This window comes from Amphiura filiformis, chromosome 11, assembly GCF_039555335.1.
Source record: "Amphiura filiformis chromosome 11, Afil_fr2py, whole genome shotgun sequence".
NCBI lineage: Eukaryota > Metazoa > Echinodermata > Ophiuroidea > Amphilepidida > Amphiuridae > Amphiura > Amphiura filiformis.
The window spans coordinates 67,159,579-67,180,652 of record NC_092638.1 but is presented as its reverse complement, the minus strand read 5'-3'; the positions used below and the strand labels follow the sequence as shown (position 1 = coordinate 67,180,652).

General features: G+C 36.1%; 1 protein-coding gene across 1 annotated transcript in view; it reads left to right on the top strand.

Annotated features, from left to right (window-relative positions):
• LOC140165175 (uncharacterized) overlaps positions 1-19,446 on the top strand; it is a 33,510-nt gene extending 14,064 nt beyond the window's left edge. The window contains 10 exon segments of the mRNA XM_072188617.1: positions 407-456; positions 1,050-1,217; positions 2,195-2,310; positions 2,748-2,826; positions 3,055-3,150; positions 3,630-3,872; positions 5,568-5,653; positions 7,225-7,260; positions 11,433-11,465; positions 15,649-19,446. Of these exon segments, the coding sequence (XP_072044718.1) occupies positions 407-456; positions 1,050-1,217; positions 2,195-2,310; positions 2,748-2,826; positions 3,055-3,150; positions 3,630-3,872; positions 5,568-5,653; positions 7,225-7,260; positions 11,433-11,463 (905 nt within the window). The 3' untranslated portion in view covers positions 11,464-11,465; positions 15,649-19,446.
• The last annotated feature ends 1,628 nt before the right edge of the window (positions 19,447-21,074 follow it).

Genomic DNA, 21,074 nt, shown 5'->3' with positions numbered 1-21,074 from the left:
CTAGCTTAAGCTCCTCTCTCGGAGATCTCTTGAGCAAGCTTTCTGCTCCACTTGACAGTCAGATAACACACACACTATATGTTAGTCCAGCAAAATACCACAGTTCGTTGATGGAGATATTTCAGTCTGCCGCTTCCTGAGTCGACAGCACAATCTATTAGCTCTACTACTGCCTTTGGCATATTTTATTATCTCCAACACAAGAACCGCAAACCAAAGTTTGAAGACTTCAATTATGGTAACTTTTGTACCACTACTGGCTCACATAAATTTCACAGAGTTCCCTCATAGAATTTCAATCTCCTCTCTTGATCATTTCCTATCCAGGCTTTATATATCATTTCTTACCATTCTAGAATAATCTAAACTAACCAGAAACACTACCTCTTTTTGTTCCATTTAATAGGAAATGGCTTTGAAGACAAGAGTGCAGAATATTTTGCAGAAGTTATTTTGGTAAGTGCATATTTTATGACAGATTCATTTTTTTGCGTAAGACATGTGAGCTAGTGGATTATATCAGTGACATTATTTTGCCTGTGTGTTCTTTTCTACCCATAAAACTGTCAGAAAAGATGAAAGTGCTAAGTCTTAGCACGAAACTGTCATTGAGGTACATAACATCAACCCAAATTTTGGATTTGTACCAAGAATCTCTGAATTATCTGTTTTATTGACAATCCTGATCAACTTGTTTGCGGAAAGATGGCTTATAAGGCAAAAAAAAGGTTTGTCTCAAAGCGCACGAGTGGTTTGAAAACAAAATTAATGCGAAATGCGATTTTTGACTTGGTATTTGTATGGTATTTTGAGAAATTTCGCCATTTTTTTCGGATAAAAATGGAAAAAAATGTCCTTTTTAGAAACATGTAAAACTCATTTTTGATAAGGATCAAGATGTGACTCGTTCCCCTTGATCATGTCACAGATATACTACTATGGTCAGATATTGTACTTTTGTCGCTGCAATATTACAAATGCGCGCGCAAGCTTTGAGACAAACTTTTTTGTGCCTAATAACCCTTTTGCTTGTTTTTTTATTTTCTCAGAATAACAATAAGCTAGACTACTTAAACATAAGTCACAATGACTTCAGTGAGGCCGCTGGAGAGATCCTAGGACCAGCTATTGCAGAAAACATCACATTAAAACATCTGGATCTAAGTTGGAATCATATCAGAAGAAAAGGGGCATTATCACTAGCTAAAGGAGTCATGGTAGGTAGTATGATAGTGTCATATATATATATAGAGAGAGGAGAGATCCTAGGACCAGCTATTGCAGAAAACATCACATTAAAACATCTGGATCTAAGTTGGAACCATATCAGAAGAAAAGGGGCATTATCACTAGCTAAAGGAGTCATGGTAGGTAGTATGACAGTGTCATATATATATATAGAGAGAGAGAGATCCTAGGACCAGCTATTGCAGAAAACATTACATTGAAATATCTGGATCTAAGTTGGAATCATATCAGAAGAAAAGGGGCATTATCACTAGCTAAAGGAGTCATGGTAGGTAGTATGACAGTGTCATATATATATAGAGAGAGAGAGATCCTAGGACCAGCTATTGCAGAAAACATTACATTAAAACATCTGGATCTAAGTTGGAACCATATCAGAAGAAAAGGGGCATTATCACTAGCTAAAGGAGTCATGGTAGGTCGTACTGTATAGGGAGAAATTTTTGTACAGTTTTATTTTCGCGGTTATTTGAAGAACCGCAAATTTAAAAGCCTATGCCAATATTTTTTACCCATACGCTTTACTGTGTAACTATATGTAATTGCAAATACAAGAAACTGCAGAAATGCTTTGAACACCTCAAATCGCAAAAAATTAATATCGCAAAAATATTATGCTTTTGGGAAATATGGGCTATTCCAGTTGAAATCCATACACCCCCTATGGAAGACATGAACTTACCTCCCACACAGGGAGTATGTATTTCAAATTGAGTTACCTGAGTCAGTAAATCCATTTGAAATCTACACCTCCTGTGTGGTAGATTAATTGCAATAGACCAATATGTGAGTGAGTTTGTGATTTAGAAATTGAATGAGTGAGTGAGCCAGTGATTGAATGAATTGATTTATCAATTCATTAATTGAATGTTTGATTCATTTAATGAACACTTTATTTGATTCATCTTTATTATCTATGTACCCTCCTTTTTTCCTCCTTGCCCAGAATAATATTGGATTAAGGAAGTTGGATTTGTCTTGGAATGGGTTTGGTAACGAGGGAGCTGAAGCACTTGGAGAAGCATTCAAATTCAATAGTTCCTTGGAAGAACTGGATATGACGTAAGTTCAGTCTGGAGGGTGGGGGGGGGGGGGGTAGTCACAAATATAAGGTATACGGGAATTTTACACTATAATGGGTCGCTTTTTGCAAGAAATTCCTAACCCCCCTTACTCACAAAAAATATTGCATTCCCACCTAAAATCACCCATTACCCCCAGTGTAAATAATGGCTTCTCCCTAAGTTAAGATATACTGTATTCTGCCCCACAATTTAAATGCATGCTAGTAAATTGTGAGATAGAGGATAATTGTGATTATTTTGTCATTGTATTTAAATCGCCCCATGGTGGAGGCATCCCAATCGATACCGTGCATCAAAAACAGTGGCGTTTCTAGTTGTTAATCATTTGATGAATTTTTATGATATAGAAGTAAAGATTGATAATAATATTATAAAGATAATTTCTTACAGATGTATTTGCTATTTTCCCTCCAGAAATAACAGAATCTCAGCTGAAGGTGCTGTACTCTTAGGCAAAGGAATTATGGTCAATGAATCACTGAAAACAATTAAGGTAAGAACTACTCCCCATTCCAGAAAAATGCAGCACTAATTTTTTTCGATTAAAATAATATTATCCTGTTTTGCCAAATGAAACATAGCTAAATCCTAATCCTTGGGTTCTTGTCAGTTATGCTCCATGGCTAATAGCGTCATTGTACAGGGCATTATAGGAAGTCTTGATTCTCCTCTTTTTCTGTGGTTTTAACTTTTTTCGCTCATGATTTGTGTTGTTTCTTAGATGGCCAAAAACCCTATGCAGACTGCAGGAGGATATGCCATACTCAAAGCTGTGAAAGAAAACACAAATAGTGCAATTGATGAACTGGACTTTTCTGTAAGTATAAAAAACAATAGCTGAGGTCTCTAGTTTAAAGTCAGTAAAATCATTGAAACAGAAGTAATAGGAATTAAATTGTTTATGTTAACACAAAATGTCAAGGCCTTGAAGTTTAGTTTGTGTTGTAATACATTCCAGCTACGGTGACACCTTGTGACGTCACGCTGGACAAATTCTGTTCACTGTCAGAGGAGGTTTGTTGGTGTAAATGCAATGGAACATATAAATATGTAATCAATATAGCATTGATTTGCTAAGAATTGTACAGTGTACCTTTCTTCAAATCACTCTAATACCACTTTGAAAGTGCGAGAGGTGTCATTGAAGTTACGTTGGAGCAGATAATGACAGGAATGTACAGAGCCCCCAAAGTGACATTGTGGCTTTTGTTCATTTTGAACAATTCCAACTAAAACGAAGGTGATTTATTCACGTTTTAGTGACGTTTCACCACAGTATCCAATTGATTTTTACAGACAATCCAAGTCAACAAAGACTTTGAAGAACTCTTCAATGAAACAAAGGAAACCAGACCAAACTTGAAGGTCAAACATGGCGGCATGCAAGAAGAGGTCAAACCTAAGAAACAACTCAATCCTATGGTCAAATTACAGCGCTTTATACAGAAAAACAACTTGAGGCTTGTTGACTTCTTCAATGACTTTGATACAGATGGCAGTATGAGTGTGACGTATGATGAATTTGAAATAGGTCTAAAGGTAAGATTGATGCAAGGAGGTAAACTACTTTTCTCATCACTGTTATAAAGTGTTAGGTAAGAAGTCGAAGCTGCAATATAAAGAAGCATAAATGAAGACTTGTTGACTTCTTCAATGACTTTGATACAGACGGCAGTATGAGTGTGAAGTATAATGAATTTGAAATAGGTCTTAAGGTAAGATTGATGCAAGGAGCCAAACCAAACATCTACCAAAAAGTAAATACCCTCCTTTATTTTGAGACAAAGCTCAAATTCTATGCATCAGATTTAAAAACTGAAATAGCAAAAACAAACCCATGTTGATTCTGCAAATTTTGATACCTCATTTGTCTAGATAGCTCAAAATTTGTAGCCATGGTGACTCCTTGAATGAAAAAGATGCATTTTCAAAAGTTGCAATAAAAGCTACTGAAGTCAAAATTTGCAAAACAAAACTGGGTTTCCTTTTGTTATTTCAGTTTTAAAATTTGATGCATAGATTTTGAGTTATTATCTCATAATAAAGGGGGGGGGGGGGGGTAAATTGCTGCGATGTTTTATATAGAAGTATAACTGAAGGTTTATTGACTTCTTCAATGACTTTGATAGAGAAGGCAGTATGAGTGTGACTTATGATTAATTTGAAATAAGACTTAAAAGATATATAGATGCAAGGGGGCAAACTACATTCTCATCACCATAAAAGTTATTCCTCCTTTTGCCACTTGTGGGTACAAATTGATTTGTGTGTACATGTGGCGGACACCACGTTCAGAGGTCAATGCATTATGTAAAGTTCTGTTATCGTGTGTTGGCACAGTCTTTTTGCATTTGTGCTGGAGGAAAAGAATCACTAAGGACCCAAAAATAGGCAGTAAACCTACAAGATGACGGACATGTGACAGCATAGGAATAAACTCTCTTATAAGTGTTTGGACCAGGTAAAAAGTATAAGGGTCAATTCAACATGGATGGCAGAGTCGGTGTAACCTATGATGAATTTGAAATAGCACTTTAAGTAATTGGTGCAAGGAGCCAAAGCAACATAGCTTCTCAACCTAGTGAAGATATCTTACCCTTCCCAGAATCGTTTGCTACATTATGCTTCACCTCATTATAGCAAAGGACACTCTTATTACTTACGTTTCACCACTATAGTGGTTTCATCAGACTGGCAATTCGTCACATCAGACTGTTTCCTTTTATGGGCAACAGGAACCACTGTAGAGGGTGTGATGAGTTGGTCAAAGATGTTGAGTGTGTAGGCCCAATTTGTCACAACGTACAGGAAATTGAAATGGAAGAAATGCATTGTGTGAAGTGTAAGATATCTTCTCTGTCTTCCCCTCTTCCCCGGTCAGGCCTAATTAGCTTTCCTTTACAATATGCGGATTTAGGGTTGCTCTACCGGAAGTCAATTTGTGCCAAAATTCCTTCCCACAATGCAATAAGCGTTTTAGATACAGTTCGGAGGTTAATCAATATTCTTTGTTATGCAATACGCATATTGCATTGTGGGAAGGAATTTCGGCACAAATAATTGACTTCCGGTAGAGAAACCCTAAATCCGTGTATTTACATGTCTTTTACTAAAGATATCATAATGTCACATAACATTATAATTTCGTACAACTGTATTTGCTATCTTCACTGCAGTAATAACCGATTGGAATGAGGGATGAAATTAATAATAAATACTGATCATTTGTTTCAGAATTCTGGTATAGACTTATCAGATGATGAGATCCAGTATTTAATTAGTCAATTAGACAGTGACGGGGATGGAGAGATTAATTACAGGTGAGTGAGTGATGCTAATTATTACATTATTATGGCTTTTTTTTCTTATTCTCAGGTTAACTTGCTGAAAGACATTTATAAAGACTGAAATAATAGTGGAAAGGAAGTTCACAGAGCAAATAGGAAAGAATCAACTTCAGAACAACACATATCAGCCATTACAGACCATGCACGTAGCTCAAGAGAATCATACCATTTAATTTGAATTAAAACCAAGATAATAATTTCCATCTTGGGTATTGATATGGTTTTTTATTTAGCGACAAATCCCATACGACCTCCTTTGTAATATCATGATATCATGATATTAAACAATGAGGGGATCACCATTATAGGATTTTTTCCCAAAGTGGTATTTGCTATTTGCCAGGGTTATGATTATTTTTAAACAGAAAACCTGAAGATAATGTGTAAAGTTAAAATAGCAAAAGACAACTTGCATGAATTTAAAGGTGGATGACCTGATTAACAGTTACTTCACCCCATCATAATGCAGACTTTGGCACTGGATGAAACTTAACATGAACCAGTGAAATTTTAAGCCTGAATTATGTTTTTCTGTAGGCAGTATGAACAAAAATATGGTAGTTTGGTGGTGTACCAATGCAGATTTAGGGGGCACGGGGGCGAAGCAGTACAGGCTCTTCCTCGTAATCGGAGGGTTGCAAGTTTAAGCCCCTGCAGTGCCATCGTGTTGTGCACTTGGGCAAGGCGCTTTACCTCACTTGCCTCTCTCTACTCAGGGGTGAAATGGGGAGCTGTTTGGAATATTATCTATTGAGGGCCACCCAATGGTATGAGCATGCCTTGGGCATTGTATGGCAGCTGACATTCTAATGACAGCGGAATAGATGTAAAGCGCTTTGATACATGTGAAAGGTGCTCTATAAATGCCAACATTTATTTTACTTTTATTTACGACAGTCATGTACTGTTCTATGGGCCATTGTGTACACAGTTTTGCTTTTATCCCAACCATGGGAGCAATTTAAACTCAAAACTTGGAATAATATTTTGGTGTGTGACTGGTAGAACACATTATCTGTTACAATCAGACCATCCACCTTTAAAGACTAACGTCTCACTAATATTAAACAAAATAACACAATGTACTAAAATTTGTTTGGCTTATAATAGGCGAAAATTATTCAGTCCCAACTTACACTTGTGTAAATTTACATAAGCGTGCGCCAGTCATGCATTATGCAACGCACAAGTAGCGTAAGTGCTGTGCCCAACTGCGTGCAGGCCATTCTATATCAATACACAATGTTATGAGTCTAATTTTTTTCGCCTATTATAAGCCAAACAAACTTTAGAATGGTAAATCATGTTACTCACATACGAGTGGATATTCGTAGTGGTAGATAAAATGCTTAAAGAGTTTAACTTCAACACTACACGTTCCAGGTGAGCTAAAAAATTAAAGCTAACATAAACTAAAAAATAACATTATAATTGTAATCAGTATATATATTATAATACACCTCATAACATGATGGTAATCCATCTGTCAATATGTTTGTCTAATCTGTTTGTTTGTCTGTCCATCATACATTCCACTGTTATAGTGAGGTTTACGGTATTTATCAGAGATTGGATGAACGGTCAGTATTGGGATATTCCAGTTGCAATCCATACACCCCTTATGGAAGAAAGGACCCTAATCTTCCACACAGGGAGTGTGAATTTCAAATGGGATCACCAGAATGAGTGACTCCATTTGAAATCTACACCCCCTGTGTGGGAGATTAAGGTCCTGTCTTCCATAGGGGGTGTATGGGTTTCAACTGGAATTGCCCATTTCTAGATAGATGTGTCGCAGTGATCACTTTAAAAATGCTGATTGTACTTTGTCAATTGAGCTATTCCAGTTGAAATCCATACACCCCCTATGGAAGACAAGAACTTAATCTCCCACACAGGGAGTGTAGATTTTAAATGGAGTCACCCATTCAGGTGATCCCATTTGAAATTCACACCCCTGTGTGGAAGATTGAGGCATGTCTTCCATAGGGATGTGTGGATTTCATCTGGAATAGATATTGACTGCTCAGTGCCAGAAGTGGGTAAGTGCAATAGCTGCCCTGTGAAAATTTGGCAATGTACACAGTATATTGTACTCATCTACACATAGCAGCTACACATGGCAGCTATTGCACTTACCCACTTCTGGCACTGAGCAGTTGATATACCGCATTGCCATGGTAGAATTTGTATTATCTATAGTATTGGTGTGACTTTTGTATCATTATTGTTATGCATTAAGACCATAGGATTGCCATAATGTGCCTATTTACCTGTTTTTTTTTTTCCTTAAACTGGGTGATTGAAAGTCAGAATAGATATCATGTGCCACGGAGCAAGACACTTCTCCCAGGTCGTTAGTGATGAACTACATACATTTGGCCGAAACACATAGCAAAAGTCTTTTCTGACTTAAGTCCACGAGATAAGATTTTTAACATGATTGCGTGCCAGTACAAAGTTTTTTTCACCACAATATTCTAACTCTAAGAGATGTGTTGGGAATGTCAAAATGCAAACGCCATATGTCATTGAGTGTTAGACCATTATGGCTCTTATAGTACATGTGGCAATCCAATTGGTCTAAATTTAATTTGTTTATGTTGAAAAAAGCATGTAATAGTATTATTTGTAATGCATGATTAAATTTAATTGTAGTATATAATGACCCATATAACCCTAACCCTATTTGATTTTCACCCTTAGTGATGTGGCAGTGGCATCAGTGCGCATTTCTTTGGGTGCAGCTTCAAATAGCTAGCGTTTGCTCAAAGTGCTGGCGTATGCACACACACGCTTTTACACTGTGAAGATGCTGCCTCAACGCATTGACGTCACTGCCACATCGTAAAGTATTGCTTTATTAAGTTAGGGGCAGTGTTTGATGGCATGAGTTATTGTACCATTTGTTGCATGCTTTATTTGTAACTTGATCCATAGTTCAGCTCAGCAGTAATGTTTGTTCCTCTCATATTATTAAGTATTGCTTTAGCCACTAATGTTAGGGACAGTGTTTGATGGCATGATTACAACATTTTTGCATGCTTTGTAACTTCACTGTCACCACCCCATAGATTACTAGGTATTACATTGCTAGGGGCAGTGTCTGATGGCATGAGTTATTACAATATTTTTGCATGCTTTGTAACTATACCCATATTGCAGCATAGCACTTGTGCTCCTGACACCACCCCCATAGATTACTAGGCATTACATTTTCCCGCTTTTAATGGACCCGATGGTAAGTAAGCTCCCTGATTGAAGGTATATATATTATCAACAAAGATCAGGAAAAAATGAATAAAAATAAAGACAGTCATCAGATTAATAATATTTGTTTAAATCTAGTCAAGTTTTTGCTATCTGTTTCAATGAAGAAAGGCAAACCAGAAAGGCAACTGTCAAATCTTTTATTTTTATTTTTTCCTGATCTGTTTCAGCGTTTATTAGCCAGCTTTAGCCTATCATCGTAATGCTGCTCATTGCCCATGGGTTCTCAAAATTCTAATTCCTTATCTATCACCACTTGCTGACCATACCACAGAAGAGTTATCATTAGCCTAGTGCTGTTTATAGGTCTAAAGACCACTCGATGCCAGTCAGAGCTTTAGCCTATCATCGTATTCGTAATGCTGCAGATTGCTCATGTTGGGTTCTCAAAATCCTGATTCTCTGTCTCTCACCACCTGCTGAGGAGTCAGCATTAACCTGGTGCTATTGTACTTGAAATATGTCCTATTGCACATGTAGGTTTAACAGCACTAAATACCAGACAAAATTGGAGTTAAAAACATCAGTTTAGGAGCAACCCAGCTCTTAGCAATAGCTATGATGGCTGGAATCAGCCCCTTGCCTAATCCATCTGTCTCAGAAAAAAACAATAGATTGACCATAATATTTTGATAACTCTACAAAAAAATCCTTAGAAAAAACCAAATTTGATACGATCAAGCAATTTGTTACTAATTGATGTTCATTTTGTGTCATGCTAAATTGTTTCAAGTTCATCATAGAAATGTTCTTGTGTTGATTCATTAACAGTTGCAATTAACCATCTTAAGTTCAAACCCATTATAACTCTTCCATAGAATTTATAGGTTTGGTCTCGCAATGGCTTAAAGGACAAACAAAAAGTTTTTTGTATGAGCAAAGTGTCCAACTTGATAGTGTCAAAAATTTTGATAATACTTACCTTCAGTCTGTTCTTGGTCAGTTGAGATCTCAGTAAAGGTGGTGAGAACTAGGATAAGGCCATCTTAATTAAATCCTGTGTCTCAAAGCTGCCGCGTGCGTTAGTAAAATTGTGCGCATAGTCCTCTTTAAAAATCTAAAAATTCTATTTTTTGAATCTCGTTTTATTTTGTTTAACACAAAGGCGAAAATAAAACTCAAAATTCGTATTTGATTTCAAGTTTTTTATTTTTTTCGCAAACTTTGGACACAAAATTAAAAAAAAAAAAGGAATAATAGTTTGTAGCAGTGACTTTTTATCTGCTATTCCAACATTTGCAACATTGGGTATTTTTTGCACAAAATGCTTGTCCGAAATCCTGTACTGACACATAAAAATATTAAAATTAAAAAAAAATACAGTAAAAAACACCGCATTAGGTTTTCAATTTCTCACAAGCTTTGAGACACAGGATTTAATTAATAGGCCTATATGGCCTAACATGAACCCAGCAGTATAATCCTTAACTAACTTGCATGCTGCATGGTTTGCTTCCCCATACTATTTTGATAAACATAAACACCTTTTGCATGCTTAACACTACTCTTATTTCAGTTCAACAGCAGTGCTGATTTGGCTCCTTTACCAAGCAATGCTTTTGCCTCTAATGCTAGGGGCACTACATGATGGCATGAGTAAATTTGTTTTATGCTAATCTTTAACTGCATGCTATCATTATTACTTCATATATAATATATACTCTGTACCAAACAAATCTGGATGAGTACAACATATGAAGCCTTTCATAGTGTTGGGAATTTCTTTCCCTATAAAGAGAACAATGGGATTAGTGTTGTTTCACTTATGGAGAGCTCAGCTTCCCTCCTATTCAAAATTGTCAAGTTGAGAAATTTTATAAGGAGACATTTGCAAATGTAGATTTCAGTTTAATATCGTTGGGCAGGAATAACTTCCTATGTGTCATTGGCTCCTGAACAGGTTAAGCAAAACCTCTTATGTAACCTCTTAGCAGCTTTGTTTTAAACATGTTCAAGGGCCACAAGTATGCAGGGGGTTTTCCTGTCCAACAGCGTTTAATAAAATCTTTGCTATACACACACATTGTGAGGATCCAGGCTTGTCAGCATCCAGATATTTTTGGCAGAGAGTATAGTTAACTAGGCATATTAATTTGCTTCCTGATTCTGTGACAAATTAAGCTCATTGCAAATGTTAACCCCTGGACACTACTGGTCATCTGACAGCATTTCTGATTGGTTGATAACTTGAAATGCTCATTTCAATTGCCAATTATGACTAGGCTTTTATTTATGGTCAAACTTGCATTTGCATATGATCTTATTAATACCCTCCTTGATTGGTTCAAAATTGGACACAATATCCATTTTGACCAATCGGCAGGTAGTTCTCATGGGGTTAACTCATGAATAGAGATGATGGAAACTATACTCTTTTACTATTTATAATCAGGTGGTACTTTATTTTAACCCATGATTTGCTGTGCAGCTATTTACTTTTGATCTATTTCTTTTCATGCTTACATTAACATGATATCATCAGTGAGCTTTATCTTGGTTATGCTAAGAAATAAAGGTATGTATTAATACGTGTCAGGTGATTGAATTGTGCTTAACAAACTACATAGGTCTGCACTGAGTAGGATTCTGGCACAGTAGCTTGTATTTGACAAAGAAGTAAGATGGAAAAGAGAGAGTGAGATAAACCAGGATATAGTATATGGTTTGGGAAGGGATGTGCCTCAGAGAATTAGGAAAGAAGTCGACCCATATTTATACCAATTTTTCAAGACAATTTGGGCCAATGATACCTCAGGCCCAGATTTTAGCCAACATTAACACAATTTCACAAAGTTTGAACTCCAGGTACTATTGGTGAAATCGCGGTACTCTTTCAAAATTGAAAAAATTGCAAAATGACTAAGAAAAGGCCGGGCTATTGTTAAAAAAGAGAGATGGCAAAGCTTTCTAAAGTCAGAAAGAGAGGGGAGCGGAGGGCAATGCAAGAGAGAGGGGGCAGGGAGTGAGAGACAGGAGAAACATAGAGAGCGGGAGAAGACAGGAATTTTGTAACCGCACTTTAAAATTCATGCACATTGTTCATAGATGTTACCCTCATGTGAACAAAATAAAGTTCTCTTCTCCAAGAGTTAGCCCCTGCTCATTCACATACATATTACTCACTGACCTATTCTGTAAATCCCATAAGCCTTTGCGAGTAGACCCCGAGATGTCGTCATTTGGCGTCACTTTGATGTGCCTATCATTTAGCAAACGTTGTTACTGCGCATTTCAAAGCTGTGAAGTGCGCATTAACGATGTGCTCATTGGCGTGACAACATAACAGGTCTACCCGCAAAGGCTTACAGGATTTACCAAAAAGGTCAGTAGTCAGTACAGAGTACCAATTTTAATCCATACACTCCCTTTGAAAGATGTGACCTTAATATTCCACACAGGGGGTGTATATTTCAAATGGTGTTGCCCATTCAGGTAACCCCATTGAAATTCACACTTCCTGTGTAGGAGATTAAAGTCATGTCTTCCATAGGGGGTGTATGGAATTCAATTGGAATAGCCCCTAGTAGTGTTTCTAGATATAAACAGCATGCTTTTAATGATATTCTCTAAGTGTAGAAATATCACCTTGTGATAAGCACTTTTTGTATAAAAAAAATTAAAAAAATAAATTTCGGATTTATATAGCGCCTTTTTCCAGCTAGATCTTAAAGGATTCAAAGCGCTGTAATTTTGCTGCCATGGTGAATCATCACAATCAGATCGCATCATCTAGGCCAGTTGCAGCCGAACCTCAGGCGCAGACCTATCCGCAGTTAGATTGTAACATCCAAATATCCTTGCAGCTCCCCAAATTCCATTGGCTCATTTTGTTACCACAGTATAGGAGATAAATAGAACATGTTCATCAGAATATAGATCAGACTTTATAATGATATAAGTTTGGTCTCACAAATTTGCACAATGTTGAAATTTGAAATTTAATTAGAAGGGAAACTCAATGAAACTTTACTTTCAGCATGGCATCCTACTAATATTGGTATATTCCAATTGAAATTCAAGTACACCCCTTATGGAAGACATGATATTAATCCCCCACACAGGGGGTGAAGTCTAAGATATCAAATGGAGCCACCCATTCAGGAAATCCCATCTAAAATTCACACTCCTTGTGTAGGAGATTAAGGTCAAGTCTTCCATACACTAGTGGAAATAGAATTCTTTCAAACTGAAGAGAATTGGATGAAACTATGAGAATTCATTTCTATGAAAGTTTCTCATCCAAATGAATGAGAGATACTAATTAAATTGTCAACACATTGTATTATCGTGTTAAATCTTCTCATTTAAGGGCTGGGGTATGAGCGTTTGGACAGTATTTATTGTGGGACATTAGAGCACATCAGACATATCGAATTGCATTCTGAATACGAAGAATGTCATTCTGATATCAAATAATTTTGATTTTTGAAATTCGCAATTTAATACACATTTTATGGCAAATCATTAAAATTGATATTTTTGATATTTAACAGTACTTGAAGTAAACTTTATAAATCTGATGATTTATACTTAAAGTGTATGTAGGTGGGATGAAAAGCCGACGATCAATTGAAAATTTTGACCTTTCGTATAAAATAGGTCTTTTTGGGAAAAAAATCCATATCTTCAATATGAAAGGTCAAAATTTTCAATTGACCGTCTGCTTTTCCTCCCTGCTACTTACACTTTAAGAATATGTCATTAGATTTATATAATTTACTTCGAGGACTGTATTATATCAAAAATTTGCAAAATATCAAATTTTTATAATTTGTCATAAAATTTGTATTATATTGTGATTTTCAAAAATGAAAATTATTTGATATCAGAAAGACATGCTTCGTATTCAGAATGCAATTCGATAGGTCTGAGGTGCTCTCATGTCCCACAAAAAAATACTGTCGAAACGCAATAAACGCTCATTTTAGATCCCTTAAAACATTGTGACAGGTTGTTGACATGTTAATCAGTATTTATCATTCATTTGGTTGAGAAAGTTTCATAGAAATGAGACAATGTTCAATTCTCATAGTTTTGTCCAATTCTCATCGGTTTGAAAGAATTCCCATTTTAAATTTCCACTACAGTTTGTCCACTCTGAAGTACAAAGTGACAATGCGCGCGTATACAGTGCGTAGTGCAGCGTCTCTGCTGCAGGTGTGCGTGCCTTCAAAGTCGGCACAATGTGTGCATCCGCGTCAGTACTTTCTACTTCAGAGTAGATCAACGTACACGTACTGGAATAACCCATTGCACTCTTCATTGCACTATTTCTTGAATTGCTAATTTGTCATGTGACCAAAGGAAATGAGTTGAACCTCTTATTTGCTAGTTTTAAAATGAAACAATCAAAAAGCCATAAAAGGTGGCTTATTTCTTATACCGTACTACATGAATTTTTAGAAACAATGTGTGCTTTATTTTTTGGAAATTATGTACATGTATAAACACATGTGCACTTATCTTTAGAATTTCATTAGCATTAAATTGGGCAAGTTTATAGGAGGATTGATAATCATGAGAGGTGACTTATTTTCATTGATCACATGACTGATTACATGATTGATCACATGACTAATATCATAGATTAAGTGTAGAACACTTGTAATGAAGATCATGTAGTCGATCCAGGCACTCTGTGTGTTGATGAGTACCCATGGCTCCATCTCTTGTTTGTGCAAACTGATGATTTTATGCAAATTAAAAAAATATAAGGTGGAAGCGTGGGTAACTAAAGATGTTAAAACTGAGTTTGGTAAGTATTTTGACAATGTCTAAACATTTAAAGGTCATCAGTTGTACTATTCCAGTTGAAACACATCACCCCATGGAAGACATGACCTTAATCTTCCACACACATGTAAATTTCAAATTGGGTTACCTGAATGGGTGACTCTTTTTGAAATCTACACCCATATGGCAGATTATGGTCATGTCTTCAATATGGGGTGTATTAATTTCAACTGTAATTGCCCATTTTGTCATTTATCTCAAACCCTCACAGTAGTTGTGTGAATATTGACAACTTACACACATCCACTCCCACAAATTACATACATCCACCCATATGCACCCTACACACACCTAACTTGTAATGTGTCCACAGAATGGTGATGTGTATGTTGCAAAATAGTCAAAAATGTCCACTGACTTGGTGTTTAACATAGCTTTGCTCCACAGCCAACCTATTCACAAAAATCACCTAAATTTAACGACATCTTTTCCTAAATGCGCCTAATTTAAAGCAATGGTCTTCAATGAAAACCCACCCATCGATATACCAAAATCGCTGAAAAGGTACCCCAAAACGGTGGCACATACCCATTTACCTTCGACCATGGAGAACTCCCCTCCCCTGGGCCACAGACCCTAGAAAGAACAGGACACAGACCCTAGAAAGAACAGGCCACATAGCCTAGGAAGAGCTGCGAGGGTTTGCGAGTTAGTGCTGATTGTAGTATGATTGTAGACATATGTCATACTATATGTTACTCCCTGGGTAAGGTCCTCAGACAGGGGGTATAGGTCCTAAGGAAAACCAATGCTTTCAAGTTTGGATCCTCCAACATTCTAACAAAACCACTAAATGCACAACTTTACACATACCCACCCCCACACACCAATGCACACCCCACCCATCCCACCCCACACACTCAACACATTCTTACAGTTGATCATATATTTTGTTTTCATATCAGTGCCTTGGTTCTTGGTGGTAGTCCTCAAGCTTCATAGGAATAGGCCATCCACCTTGCATCCGAATATGCTGTCAGTGAGAGGAGAGATGTCCCAATGACTCACACATCCAAGTCATCACTGAATGGGTTTTGTTGGGTATAACTTCAGGCCATCTACTGGACTTGACTGTTGCAGTCTAGTGAGTCTGGTCTTATCCATCAGAAAGGAGATCTTATTCGTCCAATCATCAATCAATAGATCTTTATTCAAGTGGTATCCATTAAATTTGCTATAGATAGAGATGTGTCAGGTGAATAACTTATCCGTCCAATCACTGAATACATCTTGTTCATTCAAGTGGTAGACCTATCTAGAATAGCTACCAGTGAAAGAGAAGATGTATCTGAAGCGTACAAATGCAAAAACTGCTTTATCCATTTGTGCCAAAGTACATTAGAAAGTATGTAATGTTTTATTATCATACTTGACTAAAGTAGTTTAAAAATCTAAATAGGGTGGCAACTAAAAGCTAGCATTATAGGGCAGATGTTGGTGGCCTTAACACAAAAAAGGTCTGGGTTTAATGACATCACCAAACTTGGATGTATTATTTTTTAAGGATTTTTTTAAGAATTTCCCTTAGATCAGACAGTGTGTTTAGTGATTTCCTTGCATGGCAGTTGGGTGTGACTGAGGAGACTCAGGTGTACATGTAAGGAGCCAGTCAGCCCCATAAGTTATGAGAATATGTAAGTTAGGGTAGTGACATCCCAGCAAACACCAAACATTTTCATAACATTTTTTAAAAGTTGCCAGAAAACACTTAAAAGCCAAGTTATATAAAAATAGAAAATATTTTAATAGAATTTACAAAACATTGTAAAATAGAGTGTAATGTTGACGAAGGAATATTTGCATTTTTTTTTTCAATAATATTTGACAAATATTTTTTGATATAGAATGTTTTAAAAAACGTTTTCCCAATCTTTTGATAACCAATATTTCAAGTTATTTAAATATTTCAGAACTTTTGGAAAATTCAACAAAAAAATGTTTCAAAAGATAATTTGTGTTTGCTGGGATACATGTACATGACATGGTACATTGGTAGTCCTTTCTTCATATGTGGAAATAAGTTAGAGATACTGAAATACTTCCAATTATAGTGTACAATAACGTTATGGAAGGTGTATTTTGTTGGTGCATATCGTTATCCGTCCATTTTTATAACCAACATGATTATAGCTTTATCCGTCCATATTTATAACAAGCTATGTAAAAAATTATTGTAGCCTATAATCCGTCCATTTTATAACAAGCTATGTAAAAAATGATTATATCAAAGACAGCTAAAAAGACTAGTTTACATTTAACATCATCTGTCAATCAAACTGGGGCACAGTTTGTTGATGATTGTTGTGATGATTGTGTTTCTGAATGTGGGGGTAAAACAATGTGCCTTATGGTTACTTTTACACCTTCAAATATACAAACAGTCTCAAAAGTTAGGTCTTAGTAATAGGAAACTTCCATTCCTGAAGGCATCATGTCAACAATGTCTAGAAAAGTTCCTATTTGCATTGTAAAAGTACCGTAATTTTTCTCCATTGTCTGCGAATCCATTTCTATGATCGGCAACGGATGAATCAACTTCCTTTTAAGCACTACTAATCAATCAAAGGTCAGGGGAAGATTGACAGTGATGTCAGATGCAAACTAGTCTTTTTATTTCTGTCCCATATTATGGATTTATCCGTCCATGTTTATATGTGACGTGTCATGTCAAAAGGAGACACTTTTGGGCAGGACCGTAAATGGAGAAATAGCCAAATATCTGCCCGGGTGTGATTTTTTCACAATTTGGGTTTGTTGCGAATTTGTGATGTTATAATTGTTAAAAATATTGTCTGATAGTTTCAGACCGGAATATAACTGGCATCTTGTATTTTTTGAGACCTTTTTCAAGGTAATTCCTACTCTCAACATTGTCAATTATATCTTTAAAGGTCGATATCTTAATTTCCAATTTAATAATACCATAACTTACGAACTCAATATCTTCGCTAGGAATATCCGATTTCATTGGGGGAAAACAGCGTTGTGGAGCAAAATATCTCTATATTTAAGATATGTAAAAACCTCAAAATTGATAACCTGCCCAAAAGTGTCTCCTTTTGACATGACACGTCACATATCCAGATGTAGAAAGTGATGAATGGTGTCAATCTTGTAACCGCGTTGGCACTGATGCCTTTCTTAAAGTGTCTCTGATTGGTTAAATACATGATGTAACCATCTGAGTAACCAATCAAAATACAGCTTCTAGATCTCTGAGCAATTTTAAGCTATAGGCCTACTCTTCTTCAGCCCTACTGAGTACTGATTGTTCTTCTCAAATCTTTGATTGGCTGAATAATATGGCCCTCTATGTAATTAACCAATCAAAATAGTTCTTCTAAGAGGCCAATAATATGGCTGGTACATAGTGCATGCCCATAGGGTTCAACTGAGAGGCTCAATCTTGTTTCTTTAAATATCCTTTTATGTGTTCCATAAACTTAGACACAAAGTTTAAGATCAAAAGTATAACATGTTGTGAAAGAAATCTTTTCTCCTATTGTTAAAACTTACAGGTTTCTAGATGTAGAATTTGAAAACCTGTATCAAAATCTATTCAATTTTGATCTACATATTTTCAAATTAAGCTCTACAATGTCAGGCATCACTTGCTGTCAGGGGCGTAGCCAGCTTTCTTGGTCGGGGGGCACAGACCAATTGCAGTTGCATCATACATACATATACCGGTTTTGTTTTTAAGAGAAACTGTACATGTCTTCAAGCTTCAAAAAAGGCTTTACTAGAACGATGTGCATGCGTAACGTGCAAACTTTTTGTATTTCACTCTATTTTCACCTATGATCTGGATGAAAAGGGCTTTATTGTGACAATGTGCATGCTACAATAATTTTGGCCCATGATCAGGGTGAATTTTCCTTTGCCGTCCAAATTTTCCATCATTTTTGTCAGAGGGGCACTTTTTTTCCATTTTTTGTCGGGGATGGGGGGGGATGGAACAGCAAAATTGTGTAAATATTTCTATTTTTTAAGTGTGCTATAATTGAAATGCTTTCCAATGGCAATAGCCCCTTTAGCCCTTATATGAAATAGTAATGGGCTATTCCAGTTGAAATCCATACACCACATATGGAAGACATGACCTTAATCTTCCCACAGGGCATGTAAATTTCAAGTGGGGTTACTTGAATTTTAACTCCATTTGAAGTCTACACCCCCTGTGTGGGAGATTAAGGTCATGTCTTGGTATAGATTTAACATGGAACAGCCCATTTGAGTACCAAACTCCATTCCAAGATTTTTACACAATCTGATCCAATCAAACCACAGTCTGCAATAACAAAAATGGATATATAACATTTTCGTAACTTTGCAACCAAGTATGCCTTGGACTTGGGGTTTTCAGTAAGCTTGGGTATTGAACAATATTGAGTAATCGCAATAATTTAATTTTCAAAATTTCCTACTTTGGTTTGAGTGGATCAGATTGCGTTGCATGTCGTTATGAGTTCAGCAGTTTGAAAAACTCATAACAATATTAATTATCAAATAGACAATTCTACGGAATTTGTGACTGTAAAAATTACCATAATTGCCAATTTCACAAATTCTGTATTTTGTTCCTGTATCATATTTTTTAGTATAATTATTTGCCTCAAGTAAAAATAAAAATGTAGAAATTGTAATTTAAACAGATTCACCTAATAAAGTGAATGTAAAAAGTCAAAATCTCTATTAGTTTTTTGTTTTTCTTCATATCGTGATCACATCATACTTACTGTACATGATTTTCATGTTCAATTGTGCAATTTAAAGGAGTATTTTGTGGTCCTAGTGTCCTCTTTTTATGACATTTTTCAGTAGATATATACGAAAAAAATCTAATTTCTAAAATTACAGTTGATTCCAATTTTGCAAGTTGTGCATGATTATGAGTATTACACTGCCCCTAGGCCATTATTCGCTGGCGAAGTGCCATAATAAATTGGATTAACTACCATAGCAATAGGTGAAAACAATTTTGAATATATCGCCCTGCACTACAAGCAGGTTGCACTCATCACCTGTGTATGTCTGCATTCATAAACTGGCCTCAAAAAGAAACTTATTTTTCATCAGGTCATATCTTAAAATCCTGTCCATAAAAATGAACAAAAATTACACATTAGGATTACTTCAATACTATATACTCTAAACACATGTCAGTAACCAAGCAGTTGTCACGGAACAGCTTCCTGGACCACATTCACATGGCTGCTTCTGCTTTTCACACACTTTCTTCAAGAAACAGGTCTTGTTCCACAATATTCCATTTACTCACAGATTTCTTGTGTTGGGTGCCAATTATTGGGCTGTGAATGTGGTCCAGGAAGCTGTTCCATGTCAGTCATTTTGCTATTGTATCAGTTGGACAACTATTTAGTTACTGAACAGTGTTTAGAGTAGAGTATTGAAGTAATCCTGTGTTCTATTTTTGTTCATTTTTATGGACAGAAATTTAAGATATGACCTTGTGAAAAATTATAAGTTTCTTTTTGAGGCCAGTTTAGTATTGAATACAATACCACTCTTCAGTGATACTAATCTTACAGTTGCAAATGATCAGCATGATATGGTTCAAATAATGCAGAGGTACCGCATGACAAATGGTAATGGTTCATACAGTGCAGCACGATATAATCAAAAAATTGTTTTCACCTATTGCTATGGTAGTTAATCCGATTATTACGTCACTTCGCCAGCAAATTGTAATTTCGTTCTGGTATTCATTACATATTATTTGTGTCCAACAAGGTCACATGAAGAGGACCAAGGGTTACATCTGTTGGTAACACATGTCAATCAGGAAATGTTGAGTCTAACTTTACCACTGTAGGCCATTTAGGACCTTGTTGGTCAGAAAAAATATTGAAATCTTCATGTTTAAATTTGACATGAAATGAACGACCGCTGATGTGAATAATGACAATTGTTGATCCCCTTCAAATGTATGAAAAAAGAATAAATTCAATGAGAGCCGAATGGATACTGACTGAATACAAGGCAATTCAACTATTGCCTCAAACTGGCAATAGACATGAAAGGAAGTATTACTAGCTTTACGCAATGTAATATGACTGGTTCAATTCCCATTCATGCATGCTGCCAGATCAAGGCTCTCCTTCCATATGGAGGAACAGTGCAATGAGTGAATAAGATTTTTCTGCAACTTTAAAATTGGGTTATGCTTTCGAGTCATTCAGTAGTATAAAATAGACAATAATATGAATCAAATTCTGGACTCGCCAACGATTTTTAGTAACATTCACCATGTCAGACTGTACAGAGACTTGACTAATGGTTTGGTCATCTGATGGTAAGCGATGAGGAA